This window comes from Zosterops lateralis (assembly GCF_965231275.1).
Source record: "Zosterops lateralis genome assembly, chromosome: 4".
NCBI classification, from domain to species: domain Eukaryota; kingdom Metazoa; phylum Chordata; class Aves; order Passeriformes; family Zosteropidae; genus Zosterops; species Zosterops lateralis.
Window position 1 is genome coordinate 67,458,378 of NC_139765.1, and position 27,995 is coordinate 67,486,372.

General features: G+C 43.8%; 1 protein-coding gene across 4 annotated transcripts; it reads left to right on the forward strand.

Moving 5' to 3' along the window:
* Positions 1-658: 658 nt before the first annotated feature.
* SEPHS1 (selenophosphate synthetase 1) lies at positions 659-27,397 on the forward strand. Of its 4 annotated transcripts, XR_014589860.1 has the most exons (11): positions 659-840; positions 3,998-4,259; positions 7,341-7,444; positions 13,744-13,851; positions 14,662-14,816; positions 15,622-15,712; positions 18,657-18,756; positions 20,265-20,477; positions 25,132-25,463; positions 26,128-26,157; positions 26,726-27,393. XR_014589860.1 is itself a non-coding variant. In XM_083859550.1 (9 exons), the coding sequence occupies exons 2-9, from the start codon at positions 4,067-4,069 to the stop codon at positions 25,344-25,346; spliced, it is 1,179 nt and encodes a 392-aa protein (XP_083715676.1). In that variant the 5' UTR covers positions 659-840; positions 3,998-4,066; the 3' UTR covers positions 25,347-27,397. The 4 variants fall into 4 exon arrangements, 2 of the variants coding, with proteins under 2 accessions (XP_083715676.1, XP_083715677.1); XR_014589859.1 differs by having other exon boundaries at positions 26,128-27,395; XM_083859550.1 differs by having other exon boundaries at positions 25,132-27,397.
* The last annotated feature ends 598 nt before the right edge of the window (positions 27,398-27,995 follow it).

Here is a 27,995-nt window from a genome sequence, read left to right on the forward strand (position 1 = left end):
TTGACAGAAAGGATGATTAAACATTAGAACAGATTCCCAAGGAGGTGGTGGAGTCACCATCCCTGGAGATGTTTAGGGAAAGCCTGGAGGTGACACTCAGTGCCCTGGGCTGGTTGACAGGGCTGTGTTTGGTTATAGGTCGGACTGGATCTCACAGGTCTTCTCCAATCTATTTCTAATTGATTCAGTGATTAGGGGAAATGGCCTTCAACAGAGACAAGGGGAGATTCAGGTTAGACATTAAAGAAGTATTTTTCCCTCTTAAGGTGGTCAGGCTCTGGGGGCAGGCCGCCCGGGCAGGTGATGAAATCACCGTCCCTGGAGTGAAGTTGAAGAAGCTCCAGGATCCGGCGCTGGATGACGAGGTTTAGTATTTAAGGGGTTACAGCGGCAGCGCTGGGCTGGACTGGTTGATCTTAAAGGTCTCTTCCACCCTCGGTGACTCTGTGATCGCGGGAAGGGACCAGACCCCCTCACACCCCCGGCTGCCCACAGGAGCTGCGCTGAGGGGCGGGGGGGGGGTGGGGTGGGGGGGGGCGCTGTCGCGACATGTCGCGCTGCACCGGCGCGCGCCCCCGCGCGGGAACGCGCGTGGGATGCGGTGCGATGGGGGGAGCGGGAGGGGGCGGGAAGCCGGGGAGGGAAAGGGAGGGAAAAAAGCAGGGAAAGGGAGGAAAAGCGGAGGGGGGGTTTAACCCCCCCGTGCCCGGCGGCGGCGGCGGCGGCATTTTTTCTATTCAGGCGGCGCTGAGGGAGCCCGTCGCGCCCGGTGCATTGTGGGACCGCGCTGGGAGTCCCGTTCGCGGGAGGAGGCGGAGGGCGAGGAGGCGGCGAGAGCCGGTGAGAGGGAGACCTGAGGAGGGAGGAGGAGGAGGAGGGGGGGTGCAAGGCGGAGAGATTTAAAGGGGAATTCGCCTCCACCGTTCCCGCCGGGCCGGGCGCGGGGGGCGGCGCGGCGCGGCCGGGGTGCAGGGTGCCCGCCTGGCCCGGGCCCCGCCGCCCTCCCTCGGCCCGGCCCCGGGGGAAGGGCGGAGGAAGGAGCGGGGATGGGGGGGCAGCGCCTCACCGCGATGCGGCCGCTTTAAAAATATTTGGACGCCGGCAGCGGACGGGTTAAATTTTTCGCCCGCCGACATTTTTTTTTTTTTTTCCCTTTTCCCTCCTTTCCCCCCCCCCCCCCCCCCCCCCCCATTCCTCCCCCCACCCCCGTGCTTCCCTCCCTCCCTCCCCATTACGGACTATCGGCGGGGGTGGGGGCTGCTCCCAACATCCCACCGGCCGTCCCCGCCAGCGAGGGGCCAACCCCGCCCCGGTGACACCGTACCTGCACGTGGGGACACGGGGGACACCGGGGTCGGTGGGACACCCGCGGGGAAGGGGCCGCCGCCGCTCCGCGCTCAGCTCCTTCCTCCTCGTCCTCTTCCCCCGCCGCCCCTCCGGCCGCACAAAGAGCGGCGGCGAAGGCCCCGAGTTTGCCTCTAAAGGCAGCGGCTGGAAATTTAAGGTGTCCCGGAGCCATGTCCGCCCGCAGCGCTCCCCGCCGCGTTCCCCGGATCGATGGTGGCTGCAGCGCCTCGCCTCGTGTGTCTCGGGCGGCCGGGCTGGCGGTGGGCGCGCTGGGGTTTGTTTGGGGTATGTACCTGCCCCCGCATCTCCCTCCCTTCCCCCCTTTCCGCTCCTGTGCTCTCCTCTCTCTGCTGTGTAGGGAGGCAAGGGTTAAACTTTAGCTTTTAATATTTATTATGCCGCTCTTTTAAAGTACGAAACGTCTGGGTTAGGAGGTGGTGTGTGTGTGCTGCTGGGGAGGGATGCCTGTCGCTCACAGAGCGGTGCTGCATGGATTGACAGAATCACAGAATGTTCTGAGTTGCAAGGGCCGTCAGTCCAGCTACTGGTTCTGCACAGGACAGCCCCAAGAATCTCACCTTGTGCCTGAGAGTTGTCCAGACTCTTCGGGAACTCTGCCAGGCTCGGTGCTGTGACCACCAGAGTCACCAAAACTTGGTCTTGTGGGCAGCGTTGCTCCCATGGGAGTCTGTGAATTACACAGTTGTATGCAGCTTTAATCAGATCTTTATTAGAAAAGTTACCGTATTCTTGCACTGGGGATGTTTCCCATTAAATGAAATCATCTCGTTTGTTTCACGAGTTGTTTTGAGTTGTTTTCAAACGAGGGATCTGTGTCTTTACAGTCCTCAAGGCTGCAAAAAGTTCCTGGTAGGCTGTGGCCTCTTCATCCATCCTTGTGAAAGTAGGCAGGGGGTGCTAAGCTTATTGCACTTACTGGTTAGATGAAGGAAGATGTTTCTTTTGTGGGGCAAGCTGCTTTTATTAATTTTCTGGAATTAATTAGAATGAAGTGTTAAAAAAGAATGAAGAAAAAAAAAAATCCCCCCCCCCTCCTCCTTGAAAAGCTTTTGTCTCCTATTTCTGTTGACAGGTTGTTTTCCAGACACTTTTTTTTTTTTTTTTTTTTTTTTTTTGCAAGTGCTTAGTGCCTTGCACTGGAAGACAACAGCTAGGAACTGAATTCATTGCTCATCCAAGACACGTTCTTGTAACTAGAGTTTGGATTTCTGCCCGAGCCTAGGCTTTGGAAGATTTGTTTTAAATAAGGGCCACACCTCCCAGAGAAGGAGGGAAAATACAGTGAAGGGGAATTGGGCTCCACATCAAAAGTTCTCAGGGAACTTAAACTTCAGTTCCTACAAATTATAGTTAGTAAATTGACTTAAAAGTTTATGGAACAGATGTCCTTGTTAATAAGAGATGTGTAGGGCAGATACAGCACAGTCTGTAGATTTACTTCTTTCCTCCATTTAGCAAAGCTGAACTTGGCAAATACCAGTCACTTGCATTCTTCTTTTCAGCTTAACCTCATTAGGGCATGACCATCAGTATCAGGTTTTGTCAGTGATGCCACTGAACTCTGTTCTTGTTGCTGTTACACAGGATTCTTGCTTTCTAAGAAACTACTACTAGACAGGTTTCTTTTAGTAATTCCTGAAAACTTGTTCTCTGAGAAAGATGAACTGTATTTTATCACAGCCGTTCTTGTTTAGAAGCCAGTTGTCTCACTTAGGCCTCTTATTAGTTTTGGAGTGTGGTGGATGTGAGTCAGAGTGGAAAAACGTTCTAAAATTAGACATGCATTGTTAAGAATTTTATTAAATGAATTGCATCAGTGTCTTTTTACATTACCATTTTAATGGGCAATTCTCTGATTCTCTGTATCATTAGCTGACTAAAAAAGGGCTGAAGAGGCAAGAAACTTTTCAGCATTTTTTTGTCTATGAACATGCTTAGAGGTAAATTGGCATGCTGGTAGGTGACCCACTCTGCTTAGATATGGCCTCTTTGTTCTCCTGCTACCTGTACTAACAGGACACCAGGAATGTGTTTTCTCCCAAGGAGAACAGGTGTATTACGGAGCTTCAGCTCCTTACTTCAGGACTGAAGCAGAGCTGTTATTTGAAAAACATCTTCTTTTTGAGATTAATATGTTAATGGCTAAAATTATGACCCCACACTGAGCTGAGTACAAACAGATGTCTCCTGCTGAGCATGCTGCAGGATCAGGGCCCAGGTTGCCTTTTGGAAGTTGGCCTCTGTGCTCTGGGAACTATTACTGCTTTCGTTACCTCTGTGTTAAATGAGGCCGGTGAGTGTGTCAGAGCCTTTTTTTAACGAAAACCTTACACAGCATATCTGGAAAAGAAGTTAATTCTCTGGTTCACCTGGCATAGTTATAGTTTTAAATGTCAGAAGGTAGGATGAGGAGTCATCCCTTTGTAGTAGTAGGGAAATGAGTTGTGTGAGATGTCTACACCTGTCTTAACAGGTGAACAACAGCAATGAGAGCTTTTTTCCTTTTAACTTTTTAACTTGCACCATGTGGAAAACATGTTGACTTGCACATCACAGGAGTTTCTAATGTACCTTTTTTTTTCTTCTTCTTCTTTTTTTTTTTTAATTGTTGCATTTATTTTTTAACAAGACTGATCAGCAGAGAAAGTGATCCCGTTGCTGTGGGGTGGGAGAGGCCGGCAGTGTGTGGGAGAGAACCATGTCTGTTCGGGAGTCCTTTAACCCCGAAAGTTACGAACTGGACAAGAGCTTCCGTCTGACCCGATTCACTGAACTGAAGGGCACGGGCTGCAAAGTGCCACAGGATGTCTTACAGAAGCTGCTCGAGTCTCTACAAGAAAACCATTTTCAGGAAGATGAACAGTTCTTGGGGGCAGTTATGCCCAGGTTGGGTAAGTAGTTGCTGCTCTGGACATTGGTGGTCCTTCTGCTCGGTTTGCTTAGTGACACGATCACGTTTGTGGTTTGTTTAACCAGTTTGAAAATTGTGTTGTGTAATGCATGCACAGCATCCAGAAAGCTGAAGAATGAATCTCATGCTGTCATCTGTTGGCTTCTGGGATGCAAGAATATTATCTTAATTATTTAACATCCTGGAGTGCACTCAGCTACAAAGGCAAAACACTCAGGGATGGCCACTGTGATGGGCACATGCTCAGGTGTTAGTCTGCTCCTCCCTTTCCCCCAGTAGATGCTGTGCAAACTGAAGTCCTGTCAGTTAATTTCTCAGTGAATTTCTAGACGTTTATGTTCATGCATTGCATTTGGATGACTCCCAGGTGGATTTCCCTTCTCCCTCCCCTCCCCTCTGTTCCTGGGTCACAGAAAGTGAGCAAGAGAACTTCCTTGCCTCAGCTGCCTGGTAGCAAATTGTTTCACGATTGTCATGATTCCTTTGAGTCCTTTCATTGTTCCCCACTCTAACTCTTTTGCTCACCTGTAGAAGCTGCCTGGGAAAGGCTGCCTTTCCAAGACCTCTGTGTTCTTGCCAGCTTCACTTTCTCTTTGATATTTGCACAATGATGCAAGCAATAAGGGGAAACAACCTGCACAAGCCACCTACATGGGGAACAGGGCAAACGTAGGTATTTCGATACCAGCTACTGTACCTAATATTGATATAGATAAATGAATGTAGATAATGTGTTTAATGACACTTTTAATTCTGTTTGTCTATTTACTCAGCCCTGTATATTCGATCTCTTTGCAGTGCAGATTGTTGTTTTTTTTTCCCCCTCAACTTAGGAATATCAATGGAGCATTTACTTTGAAGTTATTTCAGTATCAGTTTAGTGTTCAATAACCTTATTTAAAATTATATAAATGTTGCTAATTGTCTATTAGTAAGCTAACAGGTTGCAAGCCATTATTCTGGTAGAGATGGAATATAATGAGAGATTAGGAAGGCGCCCATGCTCTTGCTTAAACAATGGGGATCTTTGTATGAAATATCTAAGCAGCAATTGTGTGTGAAGCTGGGGTGGCACTATAATTTAATATTCCCTGATGAAGGACACTTCTATCTTTTTTCATCCCCAAATTGCTATTTATATGTGTTTTTCTAAATTAAGTAAGTTGTTCACAGCAACATTTCAATTTGGCAGTTTTCTAAAATCAGCAATAGTTTGGTTTAGATTTTTTTTTCTCTTACAAACTTACAGGCTCGAAACAATAATGGAATTGCGAGTAGACTTTTCTTCTACAGCTGTATGAAAAGGCACAAAAGTAGATTTATGCCATCAGTGTGTGTCTGTGATACTATGTAACAGAAAATCTGTTACTAATACAAGGTGAAGAGTTCAGGCCTCTTTTAAAATAGGCTCTTGTGATGAGTATCCCTTTAGCAAATGTGTCTTTGGATAAGTTTGGTGTGATTTGCCTTTGATGTCTTGTGCTTAAAAGATGTAGACAGGTAACTTTGTAACACCTGTGCATAGGCACCGTGCTTTTGAAACGCAGTCAGGAGGGGAGCTGCCAGCAGCAGGCTCAAGCTCTCCCTTTTTTAATTCTGCAAGGGATGTTACCCAGAGCAAACTTAAATATGACTGTAAGAAACTGCAGATCTGATGTTTATTCTCAGAGCTGTTCCAGACCTGAAATCAGCCATGGCTCTGAGCAGATTTGCTCACCCTTGGTCTGTCCAGCAGCACTTTTGCTGAAATTGTGGAAAAAGTGGAGCTGGTCTTGCAGCATTATGGCACAAATAGGTGAACTGAAGGCAAAACAGCTCCGGCACCTGGGCCACTTCTCTGTACCTGCTTATGTTCCCTTCCCTGGAGGTATTTGGCATCAGGCATAGTGGCTTGGGAGCTTCTGTGGAGATTGAGCAACCCTAAATTGCTGCTTGGGAGCTTGTCAGTATGTGTTCTCTTCCAAGGCAACATCTCCTGGCTCTCTAGGCAGGAGAGGCAAGATCCTCTCTGCCTCTATACCAACTGCCTGGCAGAGCTGTCCCCTCAGTAAGACCTGGATGACAAAACCTGCTCCATCCCTGTACAGGACACTGCCAAACACTGGCTTGTACCTCTTGCTAGGGTAGTGTGTTTCATTAATACATGGTGAAAGGTCCCTGTGTGACATCAGCTCCCTAAAACTGAGCTATTTTGAAGACTCTTGGCCTGTGGGGCATGCAGAGTAATTCCAGGCAGCTGCTGCCAGCCCAGGAGGGAGGTAAAGCTTCCTGCCATTGCTGCAAGGCACAGGGCTCTCCATCCATAGAGGGGTGTGGTTCAGCCAGCATGTTGTGATTTGTCACCTCCCCTTTGCTGTGGGCTCTTCCATTGCAGCAAATGCTGGGAAGTTCTAATATTGCATGTTCTGTTTGAAATACCCACTGTCAGGGAAAAGGTTGTGGTGCTCAGAGTTGTGGTTTTCTCCAAGGAGTTCTGTATCTGTCAGGCTCTGTTACCTGCCTATGCAACCTTCCAGCCTTGCAAGGCGAGGTTAATGTGGTTTCCAAAGCTCCAGGTGGGTGAATAATCTTTCACCAAGGGCATGGGCTGTGACCTGTGGAGTTCTTGTTCCTTCTGAAATGAGGGGATGTCCTTTATGAGATGCTGTGTCCATTCACAACTGTCACTGTATTTTTGTTGAGATCAGGGCGACAGGAAAACCTATTTGCTTTTGACAATATCAGTGTACTTAGTTCCTCTTAACTTTAAATGTACTTACATAAAAGCACAGATGTTCTTGATGTGCTTATGCTGCTGCAGAAGAATAAAGAACATTGTAGTTTATTTTTGCCTCCAGCCATTTGCACTTATGTTCAGCTCCAACCAGGAGTTTTCTTTCTTTGCTTGTTTTTGTCTCTTATTTGTGCTATGTGCTTTCTCTGATGGAGGAATTTGCCATGTCTATTTAGGCAGTGTTAGGGGTTGTATTTCACAGACATGTTTTACAAACTCTTTTGTTAAGAGCACCAGATAATTCAGGGCACAGTTACCCACCTCACTCATGGATTTCTGTCTTTGCAGGAATTGGGATGGACACTTGCGTTATTCCATTAAGACATGGAGGTTTGTCATTAGTCCAGACGACAGATTATATTTATCCTATTGTGGATGACCCTTATATGATGGTAAGTTGGCTAAACTTGGTTCTTGGATCTATTGCTGATTTGGGCTTGTCACCAACCTGATGGCAGTTCTGACAGTTTCTCCTAGACATGCAATGCTAATTGTGTGATGAATTGCATTCAGAGTCTTTCCTAAACAGACATTAAGAGGGAAAGGCATAATTTCATCCTGGAATCTCCCATGTTGACCAGGAATGCTGCAGTGCTGTTTTGTATATAAGTTAGGAGAACTGCCACCTTGAATTCATATTTCCCTTCATCTCTTGTTCTGTGAGATTTGGTTTGAAGAGCCCAAAAATGGGAAAAAGAGCAGCCTGTGAAGTAGCAGAGAGTAAACTCCACTTACAAGCAGAACCACATTGTAATTGACCTTTTCTGAGATATTGAAAGAACCAGGTAACCCATTAGAACTGAAAATACCTCATGTCAGTTGTTAGCAATAGCACCTGGCAATTTCAGAGTGCCACCAGCTTTCCTGTGGTGCTGCCTCCACTTGAACATGGACACGTTGAAATTGAACATGGACTAAGATTGGAAGGTGTGTGCACTTTGGCCTTGGTTCATTCTGTGTCCCTGTCACATCCAGTCTGTCTCAGCAAAGATTCCTGCATGTGTGTCAGTGATCAGTATTGACTTGATCACATCCTGGGAAAGAAATGAGCTTTAAAAAAATATTTTATTAAAGCTATAGGGAAATGTTAAATGAAAGATGCTAGAATTCATGTTTTCTGTGGTTTGGATGTGACTCCATTGCTTTTACTGCTGTTGGTATGACTGAATGTTTTATGTGCTGCTGTCTGTTTGCTCTGTGAGACCTGTCTGGGAGTTTTTGGACACAGTTTGAGATTGGGACCATTTTTTTTTTTTTCTTTTTTTTTTTGCATGCTTGATCACATGTTGTGCACATATGTAAGCCCAGCTCCTGTAATTTCTCTTCCAGGAGAGCTCTCTATGCAAACTGTGCAGCCAAAAAAATCTCAGGCTGGCCTCTGGAGTATTGAGCTGTTGAGCTCTCCTGAGAAATTTGATTCAAGTGGGTTGCTTTAATATCATGTGGGAACTTGTTAGGGACGAGAGAAAAAAAATATTTTGGAGATCTGTGTTCAAGTTCATCATCTGAGAAACTCTTTTCTCACCTTGTAACAAAAACTTGAGGGACAGTGTTAAAGGCTGTGATGAAGGGGGAGGGTTGCTTTGTTTGGAGATACAAAGGGTTTGAAATGCCACAGGAGCAGATAGATGGGCCTGTGCCCAGATGAGGTTTAGGTCAGTGTGGTAGCAGTGGAATGTAAATTTGGCCTTAGTCCAGCTTCAGGGATTGCATCATAGTTACAGTCTGTGCTGTGATCCACATGCACCAGCAGCTGTAACCTTGTCCTGTCCAACTCTCAAGTCCTTCACTTTTCATTCTTGAGGGCATTTATTTTAATCTGGTGGCTGGCCACTTCCCAATCTGTTTACATATGTGTATTTCTTCCTAAGAGCTAATTGAGGATGGGGATTCTGCTTTCTTGCTGATACCACCATGATGTTCCAGCAGGATTATTGTTCCTGGACCCTCTGCTCAGGCCTCTCTTGAGGGCCAGAGTACTCCAAGGAGCAGTGTAGATAACCTCTTAGTTGTGTGGGCCAACATTGACTGGAGGACAGTCAAATACAGTTTGCCATGGGGTTTATGGATGGTTGTTACAAGCAGAGGAATTGTGAGTCTTAAGAATTTTGAGTTGATGTCCAGGCTGTATAAAGGGCTGTGCTCTGGCCTCCTCTGCTCCAGACAGGCTACTGCTACCCTGCTTCTCCAACTGCTCCTGTCCCTGGTTTCAGTCCAGGTGTCCCCTGACCCACACCTGTTGTTACTGTGTGACAGCATCACTCACCTGCAGTGCACACTCTCCTTGCCCTTCCCTTACCCAGGCACTTCTACTCTGGTTTTGAGTGGGTGTTCCCTGATCTAGAGTCTCTTTCTGTGCACAGGGTTTACCTGCAGCTCCTTATCTGATCTCTCTCTTCCTAATTGGAGGAGAGAAAGCAAAGAGGGAAAGCCAAAAGTACAAATGAACTGCAAGCAGGGTGCTGTGACAGAAGGGATTAGGAAACAGCTGAGGAAGGCAAAACTGCTTGTGGACTCAGCTGAACTTCCGATTTCTGCTTCAGAAAACAGCTTTCTCTCACTCTGGCACTGCCTATTTTAAAACTAAGTTCTGCAGTTATATGCAAAATCGTTCTTCCTTCTTTTCCTCCTTCTCTTTCACATTGGCTTTGTCCTTGAAAATGCCATGTGCAAAATTATCCCTAGGATATACACCTGTAAAATCCACACTAAGCATAGGATTTATTCAGCTTGAATGGTTCATTAGAAAAGTCACAAGCAATTGGAAAAAGGTTTTGTAATAAGTATCAGTTCACTGGGGCTAGAACTGGATACTGGCCTCTGTTGTAGCACTGCGGAGACTTCTCTTTGAGTACAGGATCAGGGAACTGGCTTGTATGAGAGGGTACATCTTTCCCCTTCCACCCAGGGACCTTTTTGTTGCTGTTTGAAGAACCTTCACTCAGGACTGGAGATGGGTGTCTGATTCTTCATCCTTTGCCCTTACAAAACAATTCTTAGTATTGCACACAGATCTGTGTTCCAGGGCACTACACAAGCAGGCAGGTGGCCTGGCCAGGGTGACCCCTGTTTGTGAGCCCTGTTGGGTTTGCTGCTGTTCACAAAAGCTCTGTCTTGTTCTCTCTGCTCCTTCAGAATTGCACTTTCCTGAATTTGTTTCCATAGTGGTTTTGGCAGTTGGCAAAAGCATTATTAGACTGACCTCTGACTATCAGAGGTATTGTCCTTATGGTTTTAAAAACTTATCTGTCATTCCTAACAGGGCACAAACCAGCAGTTTGCTTGGTAAATACTGAAGATAACAGAATGGTTTGGTAGTTGCACAAAAGGGGAATGGCAGGCATATAGAAATTTAACAGCCAGTAGTGCAGTACACAACTCTTTTCTTAATTGTTTAATATTTAAATGATTAAAATATATTCCAGTTCCAAATATCAGGGATTCCCCTGATGCTGCCGAAGACTCTTGAATTTATGAAAAACTGTATTACCTTTATTTGTGATTTGGAGATGTTGCTTCATGTCATCAGCAAGTGAAGCAACTGCCTGAAAATATTACCTTTTTTGCAAATTTTATCAAATAAGCATGTTGTTGCTTTTACTATGGTGGTCTTGCCTTTGAACATAATGAAAAGCACAGACTTGAAATCATAAAACCAGGTGTTGGTTACAGTTCTGCTGTAAACCTAAAATAACTATCATAGAATGCATGCAGTCTTGCAGAGTAACACAACAGAATTTGTCCTAGATTTTAAAATATCTTGCTGTCCCTTAGGGCACATCCTGTTTGAGGAAGTTCTGCATCTTCATCAGGAAACTTGATGTCTCATCATGGGTCCATACCTCAGAAACCCTGACTCAGATCCATTAATTTATTAAAATTAGAGTAACTAACCTCATACAATGTGAGTGATGGCTTCTCAGTCCTGTCAGCTTCCTGACTGAAAGGAATCTTCAGCAGACAGTTTTATCTCTTGTACAACTTTTTAATGGAGATACCCACATACGCACACACAACAGTCAGTAAAATTGTTGGTGCTGTAGCAAAATTAAGCCTGATCTTGTCACCTGGAAAGTGACAGGTCACACACACAGAATCATGAGGTTGGAAGAAGAGACATTCAAGATCATAGAGTCCAACCCAGCCCTAACATATCAACTATACCATGACACCGAGTGCCACATCTAGTCTTTTTTTAAACACATCCAGGGATGGTGACTCCACTGCCTCCCCAGGCATACCATTCCAGTACTTTATCACCCTTTCTGTAAAAAACTTTTTTTCTAATATCCAACCTATATTTCCCCTGGCACAGCTTAAGACCGTGTCCTCTTATTCTGTCAGTTGCTGCCTGGAGAAATAGACCAACTCCCACCTGACTACAGCCACCTTTCAGGGAGTTGTAGAGAGTCTGAGTCTCCTTTTCTCCAGGCTAAACAACCCCAGCTCCCTCAGTCGTTCCTCACAGCGTTTGTTTTCCAAGCCCCTCATCAGCCTCGTTGCCTCCTCTGAACGTGCTCAAGTGTCTCAACGTCCTTCCTAAACTGAGGGGCCAGAACTGGACACAGCACTCAAGGTGTGGCCTCACCAGTGCTGAGTACTGGGGAAGAATGACCTCCCTGCTCCTGGTGCCCACACTGTTGTGCAGGTCAGGTGCCATTGGCCTTCTTGGCCACCAGGGCACACTGCTGGCTCATGTTCAGCTGCTGTCACCAGAACCCCCAGGTCCTTTTCTGCCTGGGCACTGTCCAGCCACACTGTCCCCAGCCTATAACATTGCAGGGGGTTATTGTGGCCAAAATGCAGGAGTCAGCACTTGGACTTATTAAATGTCATCCTATTGCATTCCCCCCATCCATCCAACCATTCCAAGTCTCTGCAGAGCCCTCCTACCTTCCAACACATGCACCCAGCTTAGTGTCATCTGCAGACTTACTAATGAAAGGCTCAATACCCTCACCCGTGTTGTCAATAAAAATACTGAACAGAGCTGGCCCCAGCACAGACCCCTGGGGGACACCACTGGTGTCTGTCCCCAGCTGGAGGCAGCACCATCCACCACTCTCTGGGCCTGGCCATGCAGCCAGTTCCTAACCCAGCAAAGAGTGCTCCTGTCCTAGCCCCAGGCTGCCAGCTTTTCCAGGAGTGTGCTGTGGGACACAGTGTCAAAAGCCTTGCTGAGGTCCAGATAGACAAGAGCCACAGCCTTTCCCACATCCACCAGACAGGTAAACCCATCTCTCTTACTATGGGAGTGGTGGGGATACACAACTGCTCTCAGTGGTGGCAAATCCAGTTCCTGGGAGCCCTGAGCTCCTTTATTCCCTACACACACTGTCATCCCCAGAGGAGAGGAAGCAGCCCAGTGTGGGTGTGTGCTGGCAGCACAGCTTTAGCCTCCAGAAAGAGGAGTTCTATCTGTTGGAGTCCAGGACATCCAAAGGGATGTCCTGGACTCCAACAGATAGAACCTGGGACCCGGGAAAGGGAATTTGAGCCCTGGACAGGGGGGTGTGGAACCAGTCCAGGGGGGTTGGAGACCTTGGCACAGAGCCCAGGAAGACCCTGAGTTTGATCTTAGCCCATGGGAGAAACTTCCAACACAAGGAGAGGAATTGCAAATCACCAGGAAGTGAAAATAGTAATTTAGCACAGTAGAACATGCAAGATTCAGTAGTTTTAGGATTCTTAGAATAGAGGTAAATGGGGGACAAGATGGTGGAATTTGGGTGCTACCTCATGTCCCTCTCCTTCCTCGTTCTCCATCTTCTGGGGTGGTGATGATATAAGGTAGTTAGAGTGGATTGGGTCAAAGCAGAAGTGACCCTTTTAGTGTAAGCACTAGACATTGGTACAAAATAGTAAATAACCTACACATAATTATCTGTATAAATGTAAGGTGACGTCCCATCGGGGGGCAGTCCCCTTGTGTCCCAGCCGCTGTCTATACCTCGGCTGGGAGCGGAGAAAAACTCTGTGATATCAAATAATAAACAACCCGAGAAACCAGAAAACAAGGCCTTGAGGACTCTGCTTCTTTGTACCAACGTGACTTGGGGCTTTTAGAGGGTAAAGGACTTTAAACAACCTGAATCTCGGGTGAGAAACCCAACCCGAGACTATCCTAGAAACTGAGGAGTAAAGAGTAAAGACATGGCCTCCAGAGTAGTGCAGAGAATAAACATCTTTCTCATCAAGGACCTGTCTCCTGCATATTCTGATGCAGAAGTTCAGCAATATGTGCTTTTTGGATTAACTTCCCAGCAGTTGTGAATTCCATGCTACGGCCATCTCCATCAGGGTGTACAGTTTTGTGCTAGAATAAACTTAATAGGAATATACCATGTTGAGTAAACAAAGCCTGTCACCAAAGATGGGCTGTTGATCTTCAGCCTTTCAAACTGGGCATCAAGTCTTAACTCTGGGATTCCTATGGAGTCAGTGGGACACTGTGTTGACCAAGACACCTGGGATGAATTCTCTTCATCTCTGTAAAAGGAAGGATACCTGCACTCCCAGGTGGGCACATAATGGATCATACCACATCTCTGGCTGGGTTTCTTAATACTATGGAGTAAGAAGCTGTGTCAGTGCAAACTCACACCGGAAGTTTTTCTCGTGGAAAGTGTTTAAACATTCACCAACAGTGCTGCAGATTTTTTTTTTTTTCTTGTTTTTCTTTGTTTTTCAGGGCCGGATAGCGTGTGCCAATGTCCTAAGTGACCTTTATGCCATGGGGGTCACAGAATGCGACAACATGTTGATGCTCCTTGGAATCAGCAATAAAATGACAGATAGGGTAAGATTTTTGGCACTTCATCTTGAAGGAAGACTCAAGCAGCTAAATGTGCTTAGAATATATTTACCTTTAGTGTGTTTTCTCCTCCAAGTTTGAAACCATTTAAAGAAGAGATGGTCTTACTGAATGACTTAGTTCATTGCCTCAAACATTCTGAGGTCGCATGCCAAAAGTTCAGTTTTCTGTGGCATTGTAATCTGCTGCCTTCATCCCCACCAAAAGGGGCTGCCTCCTTCTATTAAAGGCCAGCATTTGATTGCCAATTCATCTGTCAATCTGGATAGACAATTATGGGTTGGTTTTGCTTTCTTTTTATTATTTTTATATTTATTTTTATTATTTTGTTGTTGTTGTTGTGGAAGGGATCAGCACATATGTCTGTTTTGCTATAGCAAAAAAGAGATGTTAATTCTTAAAGGATGCAAGTTAAAACTTTGATGGTTAATGGAGCCCAAATGCATCTTGATTAAATGTTGCCTTTTAGCACTGCACTGCTGTGGCTGTACCTGATTACAACAGCAGGATGGTTGTTCTGAGTTTCCAGAACTCTGATTACTCTTATAAGACCTTTTGAAGAATGTTTCTTCAGTGTAAGAGTGTCTTTGCACCTCTTCTATACAGAGCTGTAAAACTGTAGCTCTGTGGGATAACATGCAGTTTTCAGGAGGCCAGACTCTTCCTAAGGGCTGCTTTTCTGTCATGAACTATTTGCCATGAGAGCATTTATTTGGAGTGGTGAAAGCCTTGGACCAGTCTTGCAATGATTAGCACTGCTGTGTATGGAACTCTGACTTCTGTTTTGATCTCTAGGAAAGAGACAAAGTGATGCCTCTAATTATCCAGGGTTTCAAAGATGCAGCAGAAGAGGCAGGAACATCTGTTACTGGTGGCCAAACAGTGTTAAATCCCTGGATTGTTTTAGGAGGAGTGGCCACGACAGTCTGTCAGCCTAATGAATTTATAATGTAAGTTAAATCACTAAACAATCAAAGGCACTGGTCTGAGGGATACCGTAAAAATCCTTTAAGCACCGTGTTGTGATCTTGTGGTGTGTCTCCTGATGAATAAAGCAGTACCTTCTCCTGCTTGTGTTTGCCCTTAGCACTCAACAGATGCCACATCTCTTTGTACATATTTGCTTTTTTTAAACAGGATGCCCTTTTATTTCTCCCCACCTCCCCTTTTTGATCCTATTCTCCTTTTGACAGGAGAATTAAGCTTCTAATCTTTAAAGGTAATGGAGACTATTTTGAACATAAATTTCTGCCACATTTATATATACATTTCTAAACCGTGTCCCAATTATCCTGTTAATGGCTGTAGAGAACTACAGAACTGCTCTCTTTAGAGCATTCTGTCATTTAACAGTAGCTGATTTTGAATGTCCCACTGTGGCATGTTACTCTATACAAATGAACTTGTGCATGATGCTAATGCTGGATATCTTATGCCCTGGGTAAAAAAGGTAAATTTTTTCTCTTATCCTCTCTTACATCCCCCAAAAATTAAAAGAAGAGATGTAACTGGGTGTGTGTCTGACTGCAAGCATTGTTTTCTCCAAGAAAGAAGGATTAGCACTTTTTAAGCAAGTTTGCAACATTTTCCTCAATAATATTGGCAACAAATCCCAAAGGGTAATTCTGCAATTAGTCAGTTTTTTAACTGTGCAATAAGATGTGTGGGTCTGTAAAAATGTAATTATCAGCACTTATTCCTAATAACATGTTTGAATCTTGCTCTGTGGTTAATGTATGAATTCTTTGTTTCCAGGCCAGACAATGCAGTGCCAGGAGATGTGCTTGTATTAACTAAACCCTTGGGAACACAAGTGGCTGTAGCTGTCCACCAGTGGCTAGATATTGTGAGTACACTGCAAAAAGAGAAATAGGGAAAAGGGGTGTGAGTTAAAGATGACCTTCCTCATTCCCTCAACATGACAAAAGTTCAACTGAGATGGGAGTCATCTGTCATCTCTCTCTCCTTCTTTTTCCTTGATATGCTCCAGCCTTCCCTACTTGTGTGCAAAGTTCCTTTGGAGTCAAGGCAATTTACAATTTCGTGCTTAGTGAGCCCATCTTAATTGCACCTAATTCTTAGTTATTTCTCAGGCATTGCTGTAATAACCAAAATTGTTTACTAACAGAACAACAGACTATCACCCTGGGCAACATTATGCCCTACTCCACCTGCCAAAGTAATTGGCAACACTTATTGATGGCAATTAGGCCAAGAATGCTCTCTCTGTGTTCTTGGGCTTTCTGCTTGTGTACATGGAGGTTTATCTGCGTTGCACATGTATTGCCCTGTGCATTCAGTAAGAATATTTCTAGCAGCATTATGGGTGTAGACATACTTCCATCTGTTACTTCAGGCAAAAATGTAACTACTGAACTGAAAAGTAACTGCAAAATTGGCATCTGCTTATGTTGTCTGGCTCCCAGTATGTGTCTCCCGAATTGTAACTGCTCAGTTTACACTCTAAAAAGATGCATCTTTTCTACTTTTGGGACTCCTGAGCCAATAGACTGGCAGAGGAGTGAGCTGGAATGTACTTTGGTTTGGCTGTTGGCCACTGCATTGTCAGATGAATTCTAATTAACAGAGCTAGTGTTAGCAAAGTGGGAGAGAACCAGCTTCAACCTTCATTGGAGTCTGAAGAGTGAACAACAGGGGAAAAATATTTTTCTCCTTCTTCATAGGGTCTGGCCTAGCAATTTTGACCTCTTCAGAATCCTGTGTTTTCCACAGATACAAGGATCAGGGCCTCAGATAATCTTGATATGAAAATTAAGTGAAACAACAAGACCCCAATTCCATAGTATGTTTTCTGGCCATAATCTTACTTCTTAATGTATCTTCTTGTTGTACTGACAAGCAGACTTGCAAATTAAGGCTATTCTGAATTTCCACATATTTCAAATACTACTAATTTCCTCAGCTATCAAACAGAAAAACCTTCTGGTCTGAAGAATGAGGACAGCCAGGAAATCAATACTGCTATTATGTGTAAACAGAATATATCTTTGATTGTAGTAGGAAAATTTCTAAGTAGCTTTGCTATCTTTTCTTTAGCTTTGTTTTGTGAAAGCACAGGGAAAGTGAAACTAGAATTAATTACCCATCACAAATCCACCTGTAAATCAAATTTTGGTGGGGAATTGGATTTCGCATTAAAAATTGTGTGGGAGAAGCTATAGTATAGCAAGTTTATGCATAGGCAAGAAAGGAAAACTGGAGTGTAGAGATATGCATGCTTAAAGGCATGAAAGGGGATGCTGTGAGGTGCCCCTTCAGAAAGGGTTTTGTATCTCTGCTGTTGTCTACAGACCCTTCCTATTTGGAAATCCAATCTTGCTTTTATAACCTGTTTGGGAGTTTTTGCACACTTTTCTGCCTTAATTCCCTGTTGACTAACCCCAGTATCTTGATTGCTGTATTTGCCTCCAGTTCATATCTTACCTGTGTTTGTGGCTCTTTTGCCTTCAGCCTTGAGTTCTTCCACTCGTTTGTTATTTCCATTGCCATCATCTGATCAGTTTCTGTCCTGTGATCAGCCTCAGAACTGTTTTTGAAACCTAAGGCAGGATGCTCAGGTTTTTTTCAGTCATTCCCAGAGTAAGAATAATCAGTATTCTGTCATCTCTGTAACAGCCACACTTTAGTTTTTGACTTGGTCTCTCATTCTGTAAACAAAAATGCTTTTCTTTAATTGATAGATCCAGTTCAACTTAATATCAGACACAACACTCTGGTCGCACTGCCATCGTTCCTTGCTCTTTAACAATTTATTTATTTTGGCTGACCAGTCTTTCCCCTTTTTGCCATTTCTGGATTCTTTCTTACACCCCTTGAAGTCAGCACTCATTTGTTGAGACAAGATCCTTCCCCAGGGTAGCATCACCTGCCATTTCTTAGTTGTTCCTGCACTTTTTGTTAATTAAGGTGTTTGTTCTATATATTTACTCAATGGAATGGCAGTGTAGGTATTGTGGCTTAAAAAAACCTGTTTTCTGACTTTCAGTTCTCTGTACTTTTATTTTCATTGAAAAAAAAAAGTTAAATCAGTTTGGCTTTTAAAAATAAAAATTAGTGTGGCTTTTATAAGTAAAATAGTTGCTTTGTTTCATTCTGGATCTGGAATCACTTCAGCTTCGAATGAAACAATTACCCTTTATAAAGGTACTGTTTCCTAAATTGTTGTGAAACCCTTCTGGGACAAAGAGCATTTATGGGAATATGATGAAGAGATGAGACCATACCAGACACTGGAGAATGGGTGGAAGATGTTGGTATTAAATTGTAAAGGAGGCTTGTGAAACTGCCTTAATCCTGAACTAGAGTGATTATATCCTGCCTCAGCATACACTCCTCTGACCAGGACTGGTGGATATCAATGGTCTTTCCTCATCAAAGTGTCCAGGTGGGAAATCAAGAACCCAAAAAGCCAGAAATTACAAATCTCAACCTCCAGCAACAAAGTTATTTTAATTTGGCTGTGGGAGTTCAATCCAGAGTGTTGCCTTGAAGGAGTTCTTTCCCTAGGGTAGGTTATTCCACTCCACTCAGCTGCTGAAAGTAGGATTTGAGGTGCTTAGTGCCTAATAGATCTTTAAATGAGCTTTGCTGGGGTACAGCAGACTAAGGCACAAACCTCTGACTGGAACATTTTGCCTCTCTTTAATTGTTTAAAAAAAAAAAAAAAAGTACATTTTGTATTGAGGGTTTGGGGTTTTTTAAGTGGTCAGGGTATGCTTTAAAATGTACAGCTGAAAATCTAAAAGAAATATCTTTATTTCACCCATTAGCCAGAAAAGTGGAATAAAATCAAACTCGTGGTAACGCAGGAGGATGTAGAACTGGCATACCAGGAGGCAATGATGAACATGGCACGGCTGAACAGGACAGGTAAGAAGAGATGTGCATGTTGGAGGGCTGGGATTGTAAGTCTTTTCAATTCCATATCAATTTCATTTCACTGCCTTGGGGAATTGTGACACAGCCACTTTGTCCCTTTCATTCTGCCCACTCTCTGCTGTTCAGTGTTAGTGAAACCAGCAAATTAAAATCAAACGCCCTCTTGTAATTATTCAGCAAAAACACAAAGCTGCTGGATATGATTATGACTCATGTGAGTGCTGCAAGTAACATCCCAGTGAGTTAAAGGATGTTTTAAAGGGAAAAATATTGGATTTGTTCCGTATTTTTTTCCATAGAGAAGGCACGGCTGCGATAAGGTTAAAAGAATTGGAAATAGAAACAAAAAAGGAAAAGCTCTAAACTTATGTAAGCTTCAATTTAAATTTTGATTTTTAATTTTTTTTAATTCGGTCTTGTTCTGTGTTTTCCACAGTGCTGGAGTATGTATGTGGAATATGGGTTTTTTTCTGTTTGTCTTTTTCCTGTTCCTTTAGTGGGATTTTTATTTCGATTTTTTTTTTCTTTTAATTTTGGTAGAGGAGAGGTTCTGCTTTTACCCTAGAAGTTTTAATCGAGGATTTCCCTTATTCAAAGTATCTTTTGGCAGAGTGGATAATTGAATTGTTTCCTTACTTACATCTCAGCTGAAGGAATGGGAATAGTTAAATATCTCTTTTCCCTTTTATTCAGTTTTCATTTCCTATGTCATCTCCCTGGTTTTTCATTCTTTGTCAAAGCCTCCCAGGAAAGATAAATGACGAGCATTGTCTTGTGGAAAAGGGCTCGGGTCCTGCTCCTGTACTGGAAAGCACCCGAAGAAAGTTAAAGCGTTCTTGGTTTTGTTTTTCTCTACTCTTGTCTGACACCTTTAACAACACTTAAATACTCTTAACTGGTGCTATTGTCCTGCATGCAGGGCTGCCCTTTTCCCACCCAGGAGCTGCAAATGTGCAGGAATTTCATGAATGTTTAGGTGGGGAGGCTTCGGCCCTTCCCCCACAGCCGCAGGCTTTGTTCTTCAGCTCTTAAACTTTGCGTGTCCACATCTCAAGTTCTGATGTCACCGTTGCAGGGCCGCAGGGGAAGAGCTGTGAGAAACTGAGCTGTGTCTGCTCCCTGCCCTTAGTGGAGCAAAGCTGAGCTCAGAACCTCCCTGGCCCTCAGCTTTGGGAAGTTTGGATTTGAAGCAAACCCCTGTTCCTTAGACTGCCAATATAAATGAGTAGCACATGTCTAATAGACCGTGCTCATAAATGCAACTTCCATGACGGATTTTCAGCATGATTTAATATCTTAAATACAAATTGAATTTTTTAAGTGTTACATGCACTACTGGTGAATTCCAGTTCTCTTTATTTATTTTATTAATTTAACCCAACATGGTTTACATTAAAGGTATGCATCTTCATTTAGACTGTGCACAATATTGTTAAAGCACCTTCCTGATAATTCGGTATTTTCTGATTTGGTGTTTTTTCCCCCTCCCTCTCTTGTAGCTGCTGGACTCATGCACACTTTCAATGCACATGCAGCTACAGACATCACAGGATTTGGGATCCTGGGCCATGCACAAAACCTTGCCAAGCAGCAGAGGAACGAGGTGTCCTTTGTTATTCACAACCTGCCCGTCCTGGCTAAGATGGCTGCTGTCAGCAAGGCCTGTGGAAACATGTTCGGCCTCATGCACGGGACTTGTCCAGAGACTTCAGGTAGGTGCCAGCTGGGCCACCCTCCTCCTTCCCTACACCTGCACCTCGGAATTCCATTTCAAACATACAAATCCCGTGCTGAGTGTTCAGAGTCAAGGTTGGTTTGGCACCTGGCCAGGCTAATGAGCAGCAGCCACACAGCTGTTCCCCACTAACTCCTTCAGCCTGACTTCCAAACCACCATCCTGTCCTTCTGCTCCCTTATGGAACACTATTACAGAAACCCTGTAACCCTCCAGTTTGCAGTTAGAAGTTAGTGGTGATTCTGAATTCTTTTGAAACCTGTTTTTCTGTTAACTCCAGGACAGTGAATATCTGGAAATTCCACCACATCTGGCACAGTTTTCTCAAAAGCAAAGCCACTGGCAGTATTTTTGCCTGACAAGTGACGGTGTTTTGTTTGTTACTATAAAATTTAGTGTTGGGTGGGCCAGTGCTGGCAGCTGAGGCCTTCTCTGTCCACAGCATACATCCAAGAATACAGCTTACAGCTTTTCTCCCTTACTTTTGTGAAGTCTGACTTCAGGGATTGTGACTAGCAGCAAAAAAATAAATATTGCTCTCTGACCCATTTATTACTTGAGTACAGTAAAGCTGCCACTTGCAGTGACAGTGAGTACAACAAACTGTACTGAAAACCTGGCTATGGACAGAAACATTTACACACTTGCAGGTGATGAGAACTTTTGATGGTTTTTAAGTTGCTTTATTAAGAGTAGGCTCTTTTCTGATGAGCATGATCACTGTTATCTGCTGGATGTCTTTCTACTTCACTTTTCCCTTGAACCTTTTGTCCTGTTTCATTTTGTTTTTTTCTAATTTAGTATGACTCTTCTTTCTCTTTGGGAAATGGAGAGATGTAGCAACAAATCTGTCTTTTTCTCTTATCTCATTTCCCTGCAATCTTCTGGCACTCCAGAAGTATTTTCCATGTTTTCTGCAGTTCACAACAGAGGGGGCCCCTTGAAGCAAAAAAGTCTGAAGATCTGGAAAAAAGCATCACAGTGAGAGCCATAAACTTTTCCCCCAGTGAATACATAACTTACCCTGATCTGCTGAGTTGTTCCTTGGCCATCTGTGCTTGAGCAGACACTCTGTCCTGCAGAGACTGTGTGGCTCAGATGATGTGTAACAGGATATGGGACATGAACCCTTTCCAAATCCAGAGTCAGTCAGAAGGGAGCAGAAATATCTGGTGGCAGCTTGGCAAGCTGTGTCAATAAGGTTGGTAGCACCAATCAGATTCCTGCTACCCAGGAGCTCACATAGCTGGAGTGCCAGTAGCATTTATTATTTGGAGAAAGCCCAAAAAATAGCCTGACACAGAGCTGGAACTGCAGGGTTCTCTTCCCAGGTGAGTGGCTGAGTAGAGGTTTGGATAGCAGTTGGTGTGGGAATGGTTTAACTGCAAACTGGGTGCTCATGTCTTCAGAGCTGCCCATCCTGCACCCTGGGGATACCAAATTCTCTTGTCACTGAAGGAATGTAAAACAGTGCAGATGGATGCACTGCTGGGAACTGGGAAATGCTTGACTTCAGAACTTCTGGGAGTGAGAGCAAGAGGTCTCTGAAATGCTGAGCTGCTTGTGTTGGGCGGAGATGGATGATGATGGGAAAAACAGCCAGACACATCTGCTTGGTGGTGAGCTGTGGGTGCCTCAACACATCTGTGTGATTCGATCACAGCACCACATTTCTCACATTAGAGATGGCTAAAGGCACTTGTCACAGGGACTTGTCACAGGGCAGTGTCTGCCAGGTACCCAAAAGATCCAGAGCCATGTGGCCACACTGGGCAAGCTCTGGAAGCTGAATAACCACCCACAGGCTTTGGGCTTGCACTGCAGGGCCTGGCCTGTGTCAGCAGTGTGAGCTGGGCAGGCTGTGCTGGCATGGCTCGTTAGCATTCACCCCAGGCTGTTTGCACACCTCCTGTCCTGGCTTGATTTATGTGAAGGCCAAGGGCTGCCTTGCTGTGCTGATACCCAGCTGTGGGAGGCCTGCTGGGGCTGCTCTAGGCTCTGCTTACCCTAACACAGACACCACTTCTCTATTGGCTTAAACTTCTAGACACGCTCTGTCTGTAGCTTCTTCATCTGGGAACAGATGTTTTTCAGCAGAGTGGGCAGGCAATAAGAAATTTACTGGAAAACTATTTGAATGGATTTTAAGGTTATTGTGTTGGGTTTTTTTTCCCTGTGTGCATTTGCTGGGCACCTGTCACAAAAGCCAGTGTTGAAAAGATGTATTATGTCATCTGTTCCATCCTTCAGGCACTCTTGCTAATGGTGTAGTCTCCTAAAATTGCATTTTGTATGATTCTGCACTCTCTTTTAGGGAACTCCTTGGTAATGGTTAAAGTTGCAGTCAGGCATTTGGTTTCAAAAAATGAGTTGTTTGTTAGAGTGTCTACTTGCAGAGATAAGTCACAGAGTTACTCTGTTTGGGACATTCATACATGTGTGTATTTTTCAGTCCTAATAAATTTTGGATGGTGTCAGATGACTCAGTGTAGTAGAGGTATCTCAACAACTTGGTATTTGTGGAGATTTGGTGGAAATAAGCAGATGGATGGAAAAGAAGGGCTGTGTCAGTGCCTGACAAGAGGCAAGGCTAATGATGTCATCCTGTTATAAGTCATTGTGGGAGAAAGCCATTAGCAGGAGCAAGGACTTGGTTTTGATTCATGAACTATTTGTATCTCTGCTCTTAATTACAGAGCTTTTTCTGGCCTGCTTTTGAAGTGTTCTGTGCCTACTTCCCTGCTTGAAAAACTACTTGTTAAAAGCAGCAATGTTCAAAGCCTCTTACAAAAAAAACCCCTTTTGTTCTTACAAAGATAAGCCAGGACAGCCACCAAATATCTGCATCCTTTCAATCCCCAAAAAGCAAAGCAGCTGGAAATGCCAAGAGCACAGACTAGCCTAAAAAACGTACTGGAGAACCTTAAGGATGTATAAAAAGGGTTACAGAGACTGGTCACTGTAGCAGAGAAATTACTATAATCCGTGCATACAGGGAGCCTGCTGCTGTTGAGAGTAGCCCATAGCCTTTTTAAGTATTATTGATCAGACTGAGATGTAGCCAGCAGGTGGGAAGTGATTTTTTTTTTCCACCAGAAACTGGGATTTTGTACATGTTTTTGGTCTTGCCAGAAAATGATGAGGTACGTGTACAAGTGATACAAAATTGCAGGAAGAGAGTGTGTGTGAAAAAAAATTGGGTGAGGATTACTTTTCTGCTCTTTCTTGTTTCCTTTTTTACCATACTTGCACACTTCCCTTCTGGCTAGTTAGCACCTTCTGTGCACTGCCACTCGTAAACCTCTCCCCTGACTCGCTTGCACCATGACATAAGAGAAATTCAATTGGATTTAGAGCCTTCCATGGGAATGTCACATAATTCCTTTGCAATTGATTTGTCTGTTATATCTGGAGTAATTATAGGCACTGTCATTCAAGATTAGGGGGTTTTTGTTGTTGTGTTTGATGAAAATACCAGGATGTTATTTTGAAATGTCAGAGAGGTAGGTACTTTTTGGCTGGCACACTTTTCTTCATACAGAAGCTAAAAAAAATCACTTTTGCACTTCCACTTACCCTTTTAATTAACTCCTCATGTAGAGTAGCTGCTTCTTCATGGACCTAATGAAAAGTGTCTTTAGTCACCACCGAGGGGACTGGAAAAGCAAACATGAAGGTGCTGCCCAGGGTGCTGGAGAGTTGTCTGGAGGAGGAGGAGGTGGCACCTGAGCTCAGGGTGACCTGCTCAGCAGAGCCCTTTGCCCCAGGGTTGGCTAAGAGCTGGTGGCAGAACTTGAGAGGATGAGAATGCTTTGGGTCAAAGAGTAAGTGAGGCTCAGCATGTGCCCAGATTTCAGGGTGTGTGAATCTACTCTCTCCCTGTGTTCTCCAAACATTTTCAATTCACTTGCCAACCTACCTTTTTCAGTGGTTCGGGATTTTAAGAATGGAAATGCTTTTAGGTTTAATTGTGGAATGGTGAGCTTGCTCACTCACTACCGTGCTGCTTCTAAAAGCCTTCATTAGTAAATGAAGTAATTTCAATTGTGTCTGAGAAAAAAAAAACTTACAGGAAAAGCTAAAAAGGTTAGAAAATTGTCAGACAAAGGGGTCACAAGGGCTGTCACAGGGAGCACTGGATCAAGCCTGTGTTTCATGTTCTGCCTCTTGCATTCTCAGCAGGGCAGTGGTCCCTGCTTTGATGAATGATTTCATTGCAGACAAGGGGATTACTCACAGAATCAGCTGTCACCAATATGTGGTTACAGGTATCTGCATATGACCTTTATCCAAAATGTTTCTGTGTTGAGGCACTCTGCAGTCCTCTGAGGAAGGTTAAAATGCTGGTGTTGTTTCAGTATGTCATTTGTTGGCATCAGTACCACGTCCTTTTGCCAACATCTTTTGTGTGCATTTGGCTTCATTTATATGAAACTAAACATTGCATTCAGGCACAGACATCTTGCTGTAGAGCAAGAGCTCGGACTTCCACTGTGTCTTTTCTCAGAGTCTTTGGAGTTCAGCAGACTCCAGTGAAGTCACCAAGTGCTTGTCCAAGCAGGGATCTGGCAGCCCAAGGCTGAAATACTTTGCAGTCAGACGTTCTGACGCTCTGCTCTCTTTCTTTGCAGGAGGCCTCCTCATCTGCTTACCACGAGAGCAGGCAGCGCGTTTCTGCGCCGAGATCAAGTCCCCGAAATACGGCGAAGGCCACCAGGCGTGGATTATTGGCATCGTAGAGAAGGGCAACCGCACGGCCAGGATCATAGACAAGCCCCGGATCATTGAAGTGGCACCACAGGTGGCCACTCAGAACGTCAACCCCACGCCCGGTGCCACCTCTTAATAGAGATGAAATAGCTGTTTGTTTTTGGATAGATCTATTCCCTTATCATCCTACAATTTAAAGAACTGTAAAAAAAGAAAAGAAAACTTGTTGTGTCTGCACATCTGGTGGCCTTAGGTCAGTTTATGAGTGGATACAAATAATAAAATCCATTGCCTTTTTTTCCTGTTACATTAACTGAAGATGCACCTAATCTTGAGGCAGCTTCTGAGTTGAGAATTATATTGTTATCCAATACTGTTGATTCATTTTGAATCTTTAGACACTTATCTCTTGCCGCATAGGCTCTTTTTAAAGGTGCTTTCACGTAGCACAGACATTACCAGTAGTAGTGTCGAATAGCAGTTTGTGTCCTTTCATTATGTGTATATTTATCATGAATTAATTTTGATGCCTTGAGTGATATTCCAGAAAGGCAATAAATTGACAAGTGACACAGTGGGTTACCCAGTAGTAAGAGGTTGCATGATTGCATTCAATCTTTGATTTTTTAAAAAATTTATTTTATTTTCTAATTTTTTTTTGGTAAGATTTAGTCTTACTAAGAGCATCTACGACCCTGGACATTGCTTGGTAGTGCACTCAGTTTAAACAGCAAGTGCTGACTTTTTGCATGGAAAGCGCTTCGGAGTCGAAGGAGTCATTTTGAATTTCATTATTTGTAGACCTGACAATATTTACTGTATTATCAATGATTGTTTTCTTTATTGATAGTAAGGACAAATAAATCTTTTTTTTTTCTTTTTTTTTTTTTTTTGCAACGTGATTGGATGTGCTATAGTGCAACAAAGGTTTTGCAGACCAAAAGGAGGTTACTGTATAATATTCATTTACAATTCACTATATAAATAACTACACAAATAATTTTTAAATATAATCAAACTAAAATAAACCTCTGTTCTGTGGATGGTAGTGTTTAATACATTTTATATTTTGTATAGTGATTACAAGCCTTTTTTGTTTTCTTTAAAAATCAGCAGCTGTTTAGTATAATTCTTAGTATTATTTTGTTCTTTGCTCAAATACAATTTTCTGCACGCTTTTGTGATCTGTGTTTAAAACCAACATTGCCAACAATGCAGCTTGAACTTAAGCTTGTTATTCAAAATAAATATTTAATTTTTTTTATTGCTCTTGTATAAGTGCATGAACTTTTTTGATTCCTAGCTGAATTATTCACTGAAAATTGTTCACTGAAAGAGGAGAAATCCTAATTTTTAAAAATTTTACTGCATGTGTGATTATACTGATAATTGTGATCACTCCTTGAATCAGTTCTCCAAGCTGTGATGTCCAGTGGTAACCTCGAGTAAAGCTGAAGGCAAGTAGGTTATCTCCAAGTATATTATCCACTTGATTTTGTTTATTTTACTTACCAGCACCAAGTCTGCAACATTTCGAATTGTTTCCCCTGCAAGTGCTCCTGTGCCTGCTGCCAGCAAGAGGAGAGCTCGTGGAATGGACTCTGGAGTCCCTCTTTTCCCATCCAGCACGGGGAGCTGCCCCTTGCAGCAGCCTCACCGCTGACCCGGCCCTGCCCAGACACTCCCTGCTCTCCTCAACTGCACCGAACCCGCTCGTGAAGCTGCTCCCAGCTCCTGGAATTTGCTCCTTGATATTCAGACCAGCAAGAAGAAAATCTTGGATAATTGTTACTGCAGCAAGAATTACAAAGGCTTCCATCTGTAAAAAACGAGTTACTGATCGAGTCTTGTGCATTATGCAAGGTTTAAATTTCCAGTCTTCCTCGTAATGACATCTCTTGGAAAAATTTGGCTCATCTTTTTTCCACTCAGTAGTGTTTTCAACAGGCACCTTTGCAAACTAGAATGGTATTTTTAATTCCCCCCTTGTGAGTAGCTTAAACCACACAGTCCCTCACACTCCTTTTCCTGGAAAAGAAGTCTGAGAGTTGTGGGTTCACCACAAAACCTCAAAGCAGTAACCAAGTTTTTGACTTTGCTTTGAGAAAAAAATCCAAAAAAACTAGTAGGTTTTTCACGGCAGTTCTGAAAATAAAGTATCAAAAACCAGTTGTGCAAAAAATGCTGATTTAATTATTTTTTTCTTTTCCTCCTGCTGTTTTGTGATGTTTGTTCTGTTTATTTTCCTTTGGTCGTGGGCAAGACTGTATCTGTATAGGTTATTAAGTTTTAAAAAGTCCTAAGTAGATCAATTGAGCACAGAAGAGTTGAGGAGTTCTACATGGGAGTGCTTGTTACAAATGTCTGTTGTAGTTAAAACCGGCACTGGATGTGTGTCAGTTCCCCTCCGGCAGAAGAAGGTCCTTTTCGGTCGATGCTGTTGGGTTTTTTCACTTGTTGCGATCATGGGCTCATCAGCCACGTGTGAAACCAGCACTTGCCCTTCCCTAGACGTGCCCTGGAGGAAGAAGGTTCATCTCCCGGGGAAGGTCCGAACGAGGCTGCTTATCTCTGGACTTTCGGAGGAAGAGTTCCTGTCCTGGGCGCTGGAGGCAGCTACAAGGAAGAAAAAAACCCTTGGGTGAGCCGATTTAAAAGCCTCTCCCAATGCTTCCTGATGGCAGGAATTTACATCCCAAAGTGCTTCTGGTGCCCCGCTGAGTGGGTGATAACTTGGGAAGTCCTCTGTGAGCATCACCTTTGTTTACGAAGTTTTATGATTTGT

Coding starts and splice junctions, on each gene's coding strand:
- SEPHS1 (XM_083859550.1), top strand. CDS start 4,067: ATGTCTGTTCGGGAGTCCTTTAACCCCGAAAGTTACGAACTGGACAAG. Junction 7,445..13,743: donor TGGATGACCCTTATATGATG/GTAAGTTGGCTA, acceptor TTTGTTTTTCAG/GGCCGGATAGCGTGTGCCAA. Junction 18,757..20,264: donor GGCACGGCTGAACAGGACAG/GTAAGAAGAGAT, acceptor CCTCTCTTGTAG/CTGCTGGACTCATGCACACT.